Source organism: Capra hircus, chromosome 1 (genome assembly GCF_001704415.2).
Source record: "Capra hircus breed San Clemente chromosome 1, ASM170441v1, whole genome shotgun sequence".
Classification (NCBI taxonomy): Eukaryota; Metazoa; Chordata; class Mammalia; order Artiodactyla; family Bovidae; genus Capra; species Capra hircus.
In genome coordinates, this window is record NC_030808.1 from 85,783,440 (window position 1) to 85,799,383 (window position 15,944).

Genomic DNA, 15,944 nt, shown 5'->3' on the forward strand with positions numbered 1-15,944 from the left:
TTCTCCTACTGCATGTCTGACAGAACAGCTTCCAATAAAGAATAAATAAGCGGGCAGGGGGACAAACAAGGGAATAATGGCAACAGTAAGCCAGTCAATACAACAGATACTATTACAGGATTTTCAAACCTCCTTGCCCAATAACCCTAAATTTAAAAGCAGCAGCAACTGAACAAGAGAAAAAACAAAATAGAGTAGGACAGGGAATTCACATGATGCATGTCTTCTCAGAGCAGCCCTAGCAGCAGCATATAAAAGCAACCTTCATGTTAACACAGTGAAGCTCAAGCAGCAACTCCATCCTTGACCCTGCTAAAAATAAGCAAATATCTTTTCGAAAAAACAAAAATCAGATTGTTACATCATACCCCCTTCCCCAAAATCTCTGCCCCTTACTTCTTGTGAACTATACCAGTGGTGAGTGAATATCCATCACCCTTCTGGGGTCTGTGGCAAGGACCTACCTGCAAGTTTTATTTAGTCCCACCAGAGACCGTCAATATTTTAACTGATCATTTCCACAGTTTAAATTCCAAAGCATATTGACAAACTGAAGCAGACCTGTGGTATAATTTGAGCACTGAGCATAAATGCTGAAGGGACAGAGTAGAGAAGTGATTAAGGAAGGCTTCCAGGAGCTGAAGTTTCAATTCATTTTCAAATCACTGTTCACATAATACTTCTGATTTGGGAGGGGTGGGAATGGTCAACAAGTCTAGAACTCTTGGAACCTGAATATATGTGAGAATTCTCTCTGAAACTTACCCACCAAGTAGTCCTCATTTCCTTTTACTTCTCAGTCCTCTTTTTCTCTTTCACTTTGACTAAGAATGTACTATTTTTCAAAAGACTGCTTCACCCAGAAAACATTTTAGAGAAAGATGTAGTACTACTATAAATAGATAGCACTCAACTCAGGTCTTAGTATTACTTCTGAGTATTTAACCAATGTGTAACAGTTGCTGCTAATATTTATTTTCTAAATAATAAACAAATAACCCAAATAAACAAAGCCAAACAAGCCAGGGTAGAGGAAAACAAGAGACATGTTAGGTTCTCACATCACTGAACAGATAAACAAAGAGAAGAATCTGAGAACTATAAATATATCCAATTTCCTATTTCTCAAATAAGAGAAATTTTTATTTAAGGTTAACACTACCACAAATTCTGTAAGACCAATGCTATCTTCTACAGAACTGTTGGGTTGGAAAGAACCAGGACTCCCTTGGACACACTCACCTCCAAATCATTTTTACAAGTGAAGAAATCTAAGTTAAATTACGTTCTGTGAAAGCAGCAACCAAAATGTTAGTACTGATAGCTGTCAATAATGGGAGCATTATATAAACAATCAAGGGGATCATTTTCAAAAGCATCGTTCTTGTCAAAGGTGATTTCCCTTGACAGCAATGAATATTTGGTAACATTTTGTATCTTACCATTTATTTAAATTATATAAAATTCATAAGACTTATATTTAATTTTAACCTCTCAACTCATCATCTCCAGCCACTCAGTACACAGTGATTGCTAATAATAGATTAAGTGGAGTTAAATTAACTGGTAGTATATCATAGACAGCCAAATGTTTAGGCAGAAGTGGAAAGCTTTTTCTATAGTTGAATACCAACAGATTGTCCAAATTCTTGTAGTGTATGCTATTATCCCAAATACACTACTTGTTATTGGCCAAAACAAACATTTTTAATAGCACAAGTGTGCTGTTGTTTTTTAATTTTCACCTATTAATGTTTCAGACTCTGACAAGTAAAATGTGTACTTGTTTCCTAAAGGTAGACAAGGTGTACTTATATATAAATGGAGCCCAAGGGCCTCAATTTCATTATAGTCAAAAAACTAAGGAGACTCAACAGATGACCAAAAAGTCATAAAAAAAACATTCCCCTAGAAAATGTCATTACTTTGTGTTGCTTATATTAAATATAGAATCACTAAGTATAATTTAACATGTGACCAAGATTTCTCTGTTTCAGACTGCATCTTAAAGGATAGATCACACAGATATAGAGAATATTATTAACAAAGCTATTAAACAATTGATCTCTCAAACTATAATGCTCATTAACTGCAGCTTCAAAAGCAAAACCTGTTGTCACTTAACTTACAACCCACAGGCACAGCAGTTTTCATCAAGTGTCAAAAATTTAATAGTAAAACCTTCCCTAATATCATCACCATCCTTCTCTTCTTATGACTTCTTATCCTTATTTGAGGTTTTTGCAACAACTATCACTTTCTCATACCCTACTCTGTAGAAGTTTATTACCCTATTGTTAGTCCACTCAAACTTTTTCTTCTGCATCAAACAAAAGAAAACAATTATCACAAATACCTTCTCAAAAAAGTACTACAATTTTGATGGATGTATGAAAGATAAAAAGACATCAAGCAAATGAAAATATTAAGGAAGAAGCGAAGGGGATGAAAAAGCTTAAGAAAAACTGTAATGCCAAACCGTTATTAAAAAAAAAAAAAAATTCCATATAACTTAGAAGGTAAATGTTATCAGAAAAAGCTAATTTTTAATTAAGTCATCATATGTAATTAAATAACATTTAACTTAACATTTAGTAGAAGTACTTACCAACAAGATTCCTAGGAACCTGAATAAAATCCTCCACAAATTCCAAGAAACCTCTAGCCTTTTTTACAGCATCAGCACTCTGCAGGGTAGGGTGGGGGAACAAACATGAAATTCAATCTTAAAGAAACCCACAATCCACAACAAAAACACAAGAAAGAAAAAAGAAACTGAACTGTCATGCTCCAGTGCAAGATTCTGCTCAGACGACCAAAGTGCTATTTCAAGTCAAGTATTCATAGAGTACTTTTCCAAAAAAAAAGAGGAATTATTAAAGAGCTAGGGGAAAAAGGCTTTTACAATCAAAATGTTAGACATCTTTACAGTCCCTAAGACATCTAAAACTGTCTAAACAGACATCTTTAAGCTCCTGAGAAAACTAAGAGAGTTTTACTTATGTTAGAGAAATTTTAACCCCATCCTAAATACATCTGGCCCACACTTGTATGTTGGATTCTCCAGGTGAATTAAAAAAAAAAACTGTTCATACTGTATGTGCTGTCTGCATTGTTTTCTCCTTCTCAATGTAAGAAATGATTTAAAAGGCTGTTTTTGTAGAGATGCATTTTTAAAATTACCTACTAATATGACCATTAAAATTCCTAAGCTCTAACAGTTAAAATTTAAAAAAACTAGAAGATGGGGGGAAGGTCAGGTTGTGTTCTCTAAAAGGAATTTATAGTTCTCAGTAACAATTAACTTCCACTTTTAATGTTTGTCCTTTAATAACCATAAATCAAGTATGTTGTGTGCTCACCATACCATACACAGCAAAAATTTAAAATCCATATTCAATCTTCATAAACTGTTATGGTAAGCACTATTATTATTTTCATTTTACAATGTGGAAACTATGCAGGGGAACTGCCTAACTTTCTCCAAGTCCTCTCAAAGTGGTAGAGACAAAATTCCAATTCTGATAATATGGCTCTAAAGCCTTTCATCTTAATCACTATCGTATATTGCCTACTTCTAAAGGTTTCAGAAATAAAAATCAGACCTCCAGTCAGATTCACTATATGACTTAAATGAAAAGTCAAGACTTAAATTATCACACCCCAAAACTTATCTATTTACTCTAATGTGAAGGATGGTCTTAATGAAAGAAAGCTTGTTTTATTTTTCAGATTATTTTCATGCCCACACAGCTGTCACAATTAACCAGTGACAAAATATTTAAAATTCAAGGTCTATAAAAGGTATTATATACTATTTACAGCTGCCAGTGCCTGACATAATAAGCACTCAAAAAATACTTGAATAAATTATTTGTAATGCACATAAAGCTGAGAAATTTAGAAGCAGCTGATTAAGGAACTCTGGAAAACAGTACACATTAAATATCCAGTAATCTTTCAAGGCCCCATAATTTTATATATTAGCATATTATAATACTATAATATATATACTAATATAGTATCTTTAATCAACTTACATGTAATGATACTAGACTTGCAATTTTAAACTATTCCACACAGAAACTAAAATTCCAGACAACAGTTAATATGCTACAGTAAAATTACCCAAGGTGGGGGACAAGCAGCATACCTCTCCGTAGATTCTAAATGTTCCAGTATCTTCATCTAGCTCAATAGCTGTAACTCCAGGAACCTTTCTAGCTTGCTGTATATTACTACCATGTGTTCCTATCGCCAGGCCCATCAAATCTTCTCTCACAACAAATTCCTCATGAAAAGCCGCTGCAAGTTGCTTTGTGCACTAGTAAAAGAGGCAAATTAGTATTATAAGAGACAAAAAAAATTTTGTACACCCATGTTCATAGCATTATTTACAATAGTCAAGAGGAGGAAGCAACCCAAAGGTCCACTGAATGATGAATGGATAAACAAAATGTGATATATGCACACAATCAGAATTATTCAGCCCTAAAAAGGAAATTTTGATACATGCTACAACATGGACAAACATTGAGAATATTATACTTAGTGAAATAAGCCAGTCACAAAAAGATAAATACTATATGATTCCACTTACAAAAAGGTTATCTAGAGTAGTCAAATTTGTAAACACAAAGTAGAATGGTGGTGGTGTGGAGCTGGGGAAAGGGAAATAGGAAGTTGTTTAAATGGAGACAGAGATTCAGTTTTGCAAGATGAAAATGTTCTGAAGACTGACTGATCAACAGTGTGAATATATTTCTCAATACTATGAACTGCACACTTAAAAATGGTTAGGATGGTAAATGTTATGTTTATTCTACTACAATTAAGAAAAAGAAAAGGGAAAAAAGAAAAAAGGTAGTTCACTTGGTCATGTAATGGAAGGGGGAAGTCTGATCATTCTATTTAATCATGGTCACAGAAAACAGTAATTCTAAAACAATTTTCCAGAACTACTCACACATGGAGCTCTCCAACTCAAATGATTCTTAATTCAAAACTCATTCACGTATCACTTGTTTGGAAATTTGAAATTAGTTAAGGGCACTCATGTACTTGTCCTAAAGATAAACAAACCTCAAATTCCGTAAGACTATGCGTGGGAGCACATATATGTGTGGGAGGGAGTAGGGGCAACAAATCACCTAACAATGTGGCACTAAAAAGTAGAAGAAAACAGGAGTACCTCAGGACAGAACAGAGAAAAGCAATGACAGGCTCTTTTTTATAACTAAAAGCCATGTGACCTCCTCTCTTCTTACCCAAGAGTTGTTATACTAATGAACTAGTTACTAATAAAGTGCATTGACTGATAGCTCACAGGACAATTAAAAAACAGAGTAAAGAACTAGCAATAAAGTTCTACTGGAAATCCCTAATGAGTTTCTAAGCTTTGGCACCATTCAGGTATTTAGCAGCTAAGAGGCTATGTTTGATAAAAGTAATAGAGAAAAGTAACTCTAAGGACACAATAATTCCAGTTATTAGCCATAAAATAGTTCCCAAGTTGCCTTACCTAACAGTCATATAGTTTCAGCCATAGAAGTTGAATAATATACTCGGGAAACTAAATGAGAAGCACAAAAAATCTTTTACATGTAAACCCACTTACTTCTAAATGCTTAGTGGCCTCTTCATTTCTGGACATAAGCATCAATTTTGTACGAATACTTCGCAAATGCATGTCACTCAAAATATTTACTCTCTTCACAGTTGCTTCACTGGCAGACTATAAACAAATAAGTTACTAATTCAAAAACTTAAACCCTTTTTTTTTAATACAAACACAACCTTCCAAATAAAGCCTCCATTGATTTTCATCTACTGTACTCTCCTTACCTAACATGCACCCCCTCCCACAAATAATCTTACTTGTTTTTTTAATTTCCATATTACTTAGATCTGCTCTTCAAATTATGATGGGGGGAGGAGGGATATAGAATCCCGGATCCCATACGTTAAGAATTTTATGATGTAAAGAATGCTGTATTCAGATTTTTCCTCCTTTCTCCAGGAAAGATTTACAAATTAACAATTTTATAACTGCAAAAACTTTTTTCTCCCACACTGTATTCTAATAAAGTTACCATAAAACAAGTTATCCTTTATCTTTGAAATATTTAATTATAAAATATGTACAATGTACAGTTTAATAAAATGAAAAGTGTTAGTCCCTCAGTCTTGTCTGACTCTTTGCAAACCCCATAGACTGTAGCCTGCCAGGTGCCTCTGTCCATGGAATTCTCCAGGCAAGAATACTGGAGTGGGTTGCCATCCCTTCTCCAGTGGATCTTCCCCATGCAGGGGTTGAACCTGAGTCTCCTGCATTGCAGGCAGATTCACAATATTCATTATATACCTCAAAATGTGGAGTTATCTTACCAGTATCATTAGCTGTGTTGTTTCTGGATGGTAAAAAATTCTGCATGCTCCTACTGCTTTCTTAAAATCTTTATGTGCATTTTCATTAGCACACCTAAGGAGAGAGTAATTCACGTTTAAGACCGAAACAACAGGTTAAATTTAGAGGGCAACTGTAATGAAAACTCTTATATTTCATACTGACACCACCCACTGAAAACTTTTGTCTGTTAAAAACATTTTCTATCAAAGTTTTAATTGGGTGTTTGGGGTAAAAAAGATTTTTGTAGCACTGAAAAATCCCCTTAATTCACAAAGCAATTCAACAGTAAACAAAATTACTCACGCCTCTCTCAAATCCTCAGGAACATCCACTGTGCATTTAAAGAAGGTATTTTTTTTGACAGTTTTATTTTGATTGACAGGCCGAAGTCGTTCAAATGTGACTATTTCATTGTAAGTGGCATCACAAGCAGCATATTCAATGACATAAAACTAAAAGACATCAAAACACTTTAAAAATCCCATCCGAACAAAAATAATGACCTTTAAATGAAGTTCTAATTACTTTGCTTGGATTAAGCAGTAGACCCTCCCCCTTGTGGCACAAGCACTAAGCACAGCTTAGTTACATCAACCTGATTTGCCTAAACTAGATTAGAGGTTCTTACAAGCAAGAACTCTGGTGGTCCTCACATGCTTGCAAAATACCTCTGGAGAGCAGCTTTGGTATTTGCAAATCCAGAACAAACAGAAATTAATGATCTGATGAATTTTTGAAATATATGATTATTTCTGAAATAGGCTTTTTAACAACAAAACTAAGAGTTGGAGTAACAGTTACAGAAACCAAGAGTCAACTTATTTCCTTGAAAATTAATCACAAAGCAAGTTTTAACATAACTTACTTCTCCTTTCATCATTCGAACTTTAGCCAACCACCATCCACATGGTTCTTGATCATTTGCTCTTGAATATACCTGACAGAAAAAAAAAAGTGCCCTTATTCATTTATCCCAAAAGATTAACACTGTAAATAATGACTTTTTATAAGTGCAAAATTATGTTAAATTCAAGAGTCAAAAAATGTTACTGTGAACAAGATGAAACTGCTACATAAGCGTAATGTAACAAGAACTATATATGCATAAGGCAGAGGAATCAGAGATCAAATTGCCAACATCCACTGGATCACAGAAGCAGCAAGGAAATTCCAGAAAAACATCTACCTCTGTTTCATTGACTATGGTGAAGCCTTTGACTGTGTGGATCTTAACAAACTGTGGAAAACACTTAAAGAGATGGGAATACCACACCATCTTATCTGTCTCCTGAGAAACCTGTATGTAGGTCAAGAAGCAACAAGTAGAACCTTCTATAGAACTGACTGGTTCAAAATTGGGAAAGGAGTACAACAAGGCTGTTTACTGTCACCCTGTTTGTTTAATTTATATGCAGAGCACATCATGCAAAATGCAGGGCTGGATGAGTTACAAGCTGAAATCAAGATTGCCAGGAGAAATATCAACAACCTCAGATATGCAGATGATACCACTTAGTGGGAGAAAACAAAGAGGAACTAAAGAGCCTCTTGATGAGGGTCAAAGAGAGTGAAAAAGGCAGCTTAAAATTCAATATTAAAGAAACTAAGTCAAGGCATCCAGTCCCATCACTTCATGGCAAATAGAAGGGAAAAGGTGGAAGCAGAGACAGATTTCCTCTTCTTGGGCTCTAAAATCACTGCAGATGGTGAGTGCAACCATGAAATTACAAGACAATTGCGTCTCGGTAGGAAAGCTATGGGAGAAGGCAATGGCACCCCACTCCAGTACTCTTGCCTGGAAAATCCCATGGACGCAGGAGCCTGGTAGGCTGCAGCCCATAGGGTTGCAAAGAGTTGGGACACGACTGAGTGACTTCACTTCCCCTTTTCACTTTCAAGCACTGGAGAAGGAAATGGCAACCCACTCCAGTGTTCTTTCTTGCCGGGAGAACCTCAGGGACGTCAGAGCCTGGTGGGCTGCCGTCGATGGGGTCACACAGAGTCGGACACGACTGAAGTGACTTAGCAGCAGCAGCAGGAAAAAGCTATGACAAATCTAGACAGCCTATTAAAAAAGCAGAGACATCACTTTGCTGACAAAGGTCCATTTAGTCAAGGCCATGGTTTTTACAGTCGTCATCTATGAATGTGAGAGCTGGGCCGAAGGCTGAGCACTGAAGAACTGATACTTTCAAACTGTGGTGTTGGAGAAGATGTTCTTGAGAGTCCCGTGGACAGCAAAGAGATCAAACCAGTCAATCTTAAAGGAAACCAGACCTGAATACTCATTGGAAAGACTGATGCTGAAGTTCCAATATTTTGGCTACCTGTTGCAAAGAGCCAACTTATTGGAAAAGACCCTGATACTGGGAAAAATTGAAGGCAGAAGGAGAAGAAGGCAACAGAGGATGAGATGATTGGATGGCATCATTGATTCAGTGGACATGAGTTTAAGCAAATTCTGGGAGATGGGGAGGGACAGGGAAGCCTGGCATGCTGCAACCCATGGGGTCGCACAACTTGGCGACTGAATAACAATGTATATGCTTAAATTTTACTACTGAAAAATAGAATTGAACCTGTTTGGGCAATTTGGTGCCCTGAAAATTGAACTTCAAATTCATGAAAGTCTAGTCTAGTGAAAGTGTCAGTCACTCAGTTGTGTCCAACTCTTTGTGACACCATGGACTGTAGTCCAACAGGCTCCTCTGTCCACAGAATTCTCCAGGCAAGAATACTGGAGTGGGTAGCTGTTCCCTTTTCCAGTGGATCTTCCCAACCCAAGGATTATACCCAGGTCTCCTGTATCGCAGACAGATACTTTACCATCTGACCCACCAGGGAAGCCCCAAATTTATGAGTGTCTAATAAATATAAATTAGTATTATTATAAAGAAATGTTTCTTACAGGACAGTTTCACATAGTATAAAGCACACATCTTTAAGCTTACGTCAACACGGTTCACCTCTGAACACGGCATTCTGATGATTTACGTATCAGAAGTGAGGATAAGCTAGAACTTTAATAAGATGTATTTTAAAACTGGTATCAGTGTTGAGAAAATGCTGAATTAAGAATTTTTTTTAGAAAGTATAGTAAGACAAGGCTGTATATTATCACCCTGATTTTTAACTTCAATGCAGAGTACATCATGAGAAATGCTGGGCTGGAGGAAGTACAAGCTGGAATCAGGATTGTCGGGAAAAATATCAATAACCTCAGATATGCAGATGACACCACCCTTATGGCACAAAGTGAAGAACTAAAAAGCTTCTTGATGAAAGTGAAAAAGGAGAGTGAAAAAGTTGGCTTAAAGCTCAACATTCAGAAAACGAAGATCATGGCATCTGGTCCCATCACTTCATGGCAAATAGATGGGCTAACAGTGGAAACAGTGAGAGACTTTATTTTTCTGGGCTCCAAACCACTGCAGATGGTGATTGTAGCCATGAGATTAAAAGATGCTTGCTCCTTGGAAGAAAAGTTATGACCAACCTAGATTGCATATTAAAAAGCAGAGACATTACTTTGCCAACAAAGGTCCATCTAGTCAAGGCTACGGTTTTTCCAGGAGTCATGTATGGATGTGAGAATCGAACTATAAAGAAAGCTGAGCGCCGAATAATTGATGCTTCTGAACTGTGGTGCTGGATAGACTCTTGAGAGTCCCTTGGACTGCAAGGAGATCCAACCAGTCCATCCTAAAGGAGATCAGTCCTGGGTGTTCACTGGAAGGACTGATGCTAAAGCTGAAACTCCCAATTCTCTGGCCACCTGATGTGGAGAGCTGACTCATTTGAAAAGACCCTGATGCTGGGAAAGATTGAGGGCCAGAGGAGAAGGGGACGACAGAGGATGAGATGGTTGGATGGCATCACTGACACAATGGACATGGGTTTGGGTGGACTCCAGGAGTTGGTGATGGACAGGGAGGCGTGGCATGCTGCGGTTCATGGGGTCGCAAAGAGTCGGACACGACTGAGCGAATGAACTGAACTGAAACCCTATTTTAAAATTCCTTCAAGGTATCACATTTAAATCCCTTGCTAAGGAACTTAGATGTACTAAAAGTCTATAATTAGTCACTCAGTTGTGTCTGACTCTTTGTGACCCCATGAACTGTAGCCCATCAGGCTCCTCCCTTCATGGGGATTCTCCAGCCAAGAATACTACAGTGGGTTGCCAAGCCCTCCTCCAGGGGATCTTCCCAACCCAGCTCTCCCACATTGCAGATTCTTTACCATCTGAGCCACCAAGGTCTAGCTAACAAAAAATTATGAATGGCATCACACTCCAGTATTCTTGCCTGGAAAATCCCATGGACAGAGGAGCCTGGTAGGCTGCAGTTCATGGGGTAGCCAAGAGTGCGACACAACTGAGCGACTTCACTTTCACTTTCATGCATTGGAGAAGGAAATGGCAACCCACTCCAGTGTTCTTGCCTGGAGAATCCCAGGGACAGGAGAGCCTGGTGGGCTGCCGGCTATAGGGTCGCACAGAGTCGGACACAACTGAAGCAACTTGGCGGCAGCACCAGAGTAAGTTATCTTACAAAACCATCTATCCAAAAAAAAAAAAAACCCCCCAAAACCCTGCTATCTTATATACTCTACAATTATCAAATGTTTCAAAATATAATAGATTAGAAAAGTTTCTATTGAGGATTAGAGCTGTTTCTTATGACACAGCAGTGTGATATATTTTCAATACATGGAAAATGAGGTGCAGAAAGGAAGGCTAGGAAAAGATGACCAAGAAACACCTACAAAATATTGATTAAACTAAGGCTGCCCCTACACAGGTGGGCAGAGATATCTACCCATCAATACATGTTAACAGCCATTTGTGAAATAATGCAAACTACTACTGATAGGCAAATAGTTTTGGAAGTCTGAAGCTTCTATCAAGATGATGTGAAAGGAACCTTGGAAGTGGTGGAATTACTGGAACTAAAAATAAATAAGCCAAAATTTCATGTTCAACTTTAATGTATACCATGGTTAGAGAAAAGCTATGAGCGGAAAAAAAGCATATTTACCACAAAGCTTCAGTGAATTCAATTTAAGCTTTTGCATTTCGTATATATCTGTTTCATGACTCTATCCTTTCTTAACGATCTTCCAAAAAAATAAGACACTTCACCTTTTTTTAGAACAGAATAACTCATTGCAGTTACTGTATGTATTCAGGGAAAAAAATGAAAGTGTTACTCAAGTCATCTCCAACTCTTTATCACTCCATGGTCTGTAGCCTGCCAGGCTCCTCTCATGGAATTCTCAAGGCGGCAAGAAAATTTCCTTCTCCAGGGGATCTTCCCAACCCAGGGATTGAATCCAGGTCTCCTGCATTGCAGGCAGATTTTTTACCACTAGCGCCACCTGGGAAGTCCCTTCTTACAGCTCTTCCAAAAAAATACGACTTTACCCTTTTTTTGAATGGAATAAAACTCACTGCAGTCATTATATGTATCCATGAAACCCTTACATAAATCTAACCTAGAGTCCAGGAACCTTATTTTTCCTGTATCCTAAATATTCAATACTTTGCTGTCTTGACTAGAAAGGAAAAGATGATAAAGAAATGCACAAAATGCAATGGATTAGTCAATCCAATTGGTTATATGAAGTGGTGTAATTATAGCACAAAGATGACAATACCCGGGCTTCCCTGGTGGCTCAGCAGTAAAGAATCTGCCTGCCAATGCACGAGACAACAGTTTGATCCCTGGTCTGGGAAGATCCCCCACACACCATGGAGCAACTAAGCCTGTGTGTTTCAACAACTACTGAGCATACCTGCTGCAACTGCTGAGGCCTGTGTGCCTGGAGCCTGTGCTCCACAACGAGAGAAGCCACTGCAATGAGAAGCCCATGCACCACAACTAGAGTAGCCCCCTGCTCACGACAACTAGAGAAAAGCCCAAGCAGCAATAAATAAGTAATTTTTAAAAATGGCAATACTCAATTCCAGTGATCCCCAACCTTTTGGCACCAGGGATGGGTCTCGTGGAAGACAATTTTTCCACAGACTGGGGGTAAGGGGAAAGGTTTTGGATGATTCAAGTGCATTACATTTATTGTGCACTCAATTATTATTACATCAACTCCACCTCAGATTACCAGGCATTAAATCCCAGAGGCTGGGGACCCCCGTGCTCTAGTCAGTAAAATTAGAAGCCATCAAAAATTCCAAAATACAACTGACCCTTGAACAACAAAAGGGTTAGGGGCTCATTCATCCTCTATGAATCCAGGGGTTGAAAATCAAGTGTTAACATAGCCAGCCCTCTATATACAGTTCCACATCTGCAAACTCAACCAACCACTGATCATGTAGTACTATCATATTTTCTATGAAAATATGAAAACAATCTGAGAGGGAATTCCCTGAGGGTCCAGGAGTTAGGACTTTACACTTTCAGTGTCAAGGGCCCAGGGAGTTCAATCTCTGGTCAGGGAACTAAGATCACACAAGATGTTGAGGGTAGGGTGGGCAGGGGTAGAGTGGATGTGTGCAGGGTGTGTGTGTGGCCGTGGTGGGGGGGAGTGTCTGTAGAATCTGAGTTTAAACAGACTCATGCAGATCAAACCCATGTTGTTTAAGTGTCAACTGCATTCTAACCTAAAAGCATTGATGCATTCTGATAATTCCAGGGTAAGATGAAACAGAAGATAAACTAGAACTTACAGAAATAGACTTTAAATTTGCTATCAGTATTTATTACAAGATGTTTATGTTCTGGGTTTATACATGATAGCTGATGAGCAGTAAATAATACACAGAAAACTTTGCTCCTTTTAGGTATGTGTGTGCTAAGTCACTTCAGTCACATCTGACACATCTGACCCTATGGACTGTAGCCTACCAGGCTCCTCTGTCCAAGGGATTCTCCAGACAATATTACTGGAGTGGGTTGCCATGCCCTCCTTCAGAGGATCTTCCCGACCCAGGGATCGAACCCAAGTCTCTTGAGTCTCCTGCATTGGCAGGCTGGTCCTTTACCAATACAGCCACCAGGGAAGACCCACTGTCTTAAAGCCTATGTCTAAATGCTTATTAAAATATCTAATAATGCTGATCTTCACCACCCTTTTATTCTTACTTCTGTAAATTTATATGTAAAATGACTTTAAAATACAAAAAAATTGTAAAAATGGTCCATTAGACCCAAATGGTAAATTATGACTATTTCCCCTAGTATGAGAATTAAAAAAAGAACAAAAAGAAAACCTTGAGAACAACAAGTGCCATTTCCAACTGCTACCTTAGAAAGGCAGTTCGACTAATGTATCTCTTGTTGATCTATAGTGAATGGCTGTCTCAAGCTTGAATGCTGAAAAATGGGTCTTAAAAACATCTGTTCTATTTTCACCAAAGAATAACTGTCTAGAATGACTACCTATGTTATTTTGCCTAAAAAAAAAGAAAATAAATCATTGTGGACTGCCTTGTAGCTTTCTCATTACATTTTATTCATCTCTGTAAACTTCAATAATAACTGTATCCCTGAAAGACAAAGCCACTCTCATAAAGCCAAATGAAACTCAGTTCCTGGGGTTTGAATCAAGGTGCTATGAATTTGCCTCCATTTTAGTGCTGTGAGTCAAATCACATCCTTCACAAAACGAACAGTGTACTCAGCACAATAAAAACTCATTTTAAAAACTCAGCATTAAAAACATGTCCTAGTGTACTATGCCCAAAATGCTGATTACTGGATTTATTTATGACTATGCTGTTGGAGTAAGAACACCTCATAGAAATTCCCTTACTTCAGATTTCAATTCACTTACATCTCCAAACCATCCCAAAGAAGCATTTCACACTCTAAGGGAATGGCCCTCATTTCTCTAATATTTTAAGTTTCTTCAAATCTAAGAAAGAGCTTTAGAAAAGCCGACGACTAAGGGGTGCCCATGAGACACCTAAAAACACAATAGTAACCACACTGAAGAAGGTTATAGTTTCATGGAATAATAAAATTCCAAAATCTATACTATAGAGTTCAGTACTCTTTCTACCAAATTAATTCAAGTCAAACCTTATTGGCCTCCAAATTCTAGCACATAAGCAAATTATGACTTAAATAGCATACCATTCCAGATCCTAATGTGATCAACTTTTCATTCAAGTTAATACTGTTCAACAAGGTCTTTCAAAGTTATAACCAAATAGAAATAATGTGAAAACTGAAGCAGAGAATATTTTTTTATCAGTTTTTATCAAGTTCTAAATGATGTTAATCATAATGACCTATTTTACAACTACATGAAAAACATTTGTTGACTACTGTTCACATCTATTTCATCTCATTAAAATCTATGAATAGAAAATGTACATTAGGAAAGCAAGCTTAACATCTAGAAAACACTAAGGTGCTTTATCTACTTACACAACAGTATTATCTCATTAGCATTCGTGGCTGATACTTTAACAAATCATTCCCCCCAAAGAAAAAGATGTAAATAATAAAGAATATATTCATTCATCCTTTAACATATGAGCATTTCCAACCACAAGGACTAACACTGCTGACTTGGTATTATGAGAAAGACTGACTCTAACTACACACAGCTATAATTTTCAAAGTGGTTCCAAGAACCAAACTGACACATTTTTAAAAGTAAGATGCAGGACTTCTCCTGGTGGTCTAGTGGTTAAGAATCCACCTGCCAATCAAGGGGACAGGTTTGATTTCTGGTCCGGGAAGATTCCACATGCCTTGGGAGCCTGTGTGCCAAAACAACGGAGTCCTGCACTCCAGAGCCCTCAGAGTGCAACTACAGAAGCCCGCCTGCCCTAGAGCCAGTGCACCTCAATAAGAGAAACCACTGCAATGAGAAGCTCGAACACTGCAACTACAAAGTAGCCCTTGCTTACTTCAACTAGAAGTCTACGTGATGCAATGATGACCCAGCACAGACAAAAATAAAAAAGAGAAATATATTTAAAAACTTTTAGAAAGGCAAAATGTAAATTATACATGTATATTGTACTTTTTTATATAATTATAATATTAACTTAAGAAAACTGTACAGTAAAGGGACTTCCCTGGAAATCCAGCGGTGGATTTATGACTCAGTGCTTACACTATAGCAGTGCAGGCTGGATCCCTGGTTAGGGATGTAAGACTCCGCATGCCACATGGTAAGGTAAGGGAGTATCCTATCAAATTATTCTTATTCCTTTTACCAAATCTTTCAAGGGACTTATCAAAAGATTACAACTAATTATAAAGATGTAGAACCATAATGTCTATCTGCCATAAAAGATGGAAGAAAATGTATATGTCACAAGAATAAAAACCTGTTAATCTGTATTTCAACCAGATTTCACAATTCCAAAAGAAAAAAAAGTTTTAAAATATTAAATATGTTAAACCCAAGAGGAAAAACTTAAGTCTTAAAAAATTACAGATTAGCTTGAAATGTCAGGCTTCCTATGTAACATGTTTATATGTCATTAACTTGTTAATAAGATAATAAAAACAAAGCATCTTACATGTGAACTCACTGGGAAAACATTTTTTCTATT

General features: G+C 37.4%; 1 protein-coding gene across 6 annotated transcripts in view; it reads right to left on the minus strand.

The window, feature by feature from the left end:
- The window catches only part of FXR1 (FMR1 autosomal homolog 1), a 72,930-nt gene that overhangs the window by 23,721 nt on the left and 33,265 nt on the right, over positions 1-15,944 (minus strand). For all 6 annotated transcript variants that reach the window (XM_005675223.3, XM_005675227.3, XM_013964234.2 and 3 more), the window contains exons 4-9: positions 7,275-7,346; positions 6,713-6,861; positions 6,388-6,481; positions 5,618-5,734; positions 4,154-4,324; positions 2,609-2,687 (exon numbers count right to left, since the gene is read on the minus strand). In XM_005675223.3, the coding sequence (XP_005675280.2) occupies positions 2,609-2,687; positions 4,154-4,324; positions 5,618-5,734; positions 6,388-6,481; positions 6,713-6,861; positions 7,275-7,346 (682 nt within the window). The remainder of the gene's footprint in view (positions 1-2,608; positions 2,688-4,153; positions 4,325-5,617; positions 5,735-6,387; positions 6,482-6,712; positions 6,862-7,274; positions 7,347-15,944) is intronic.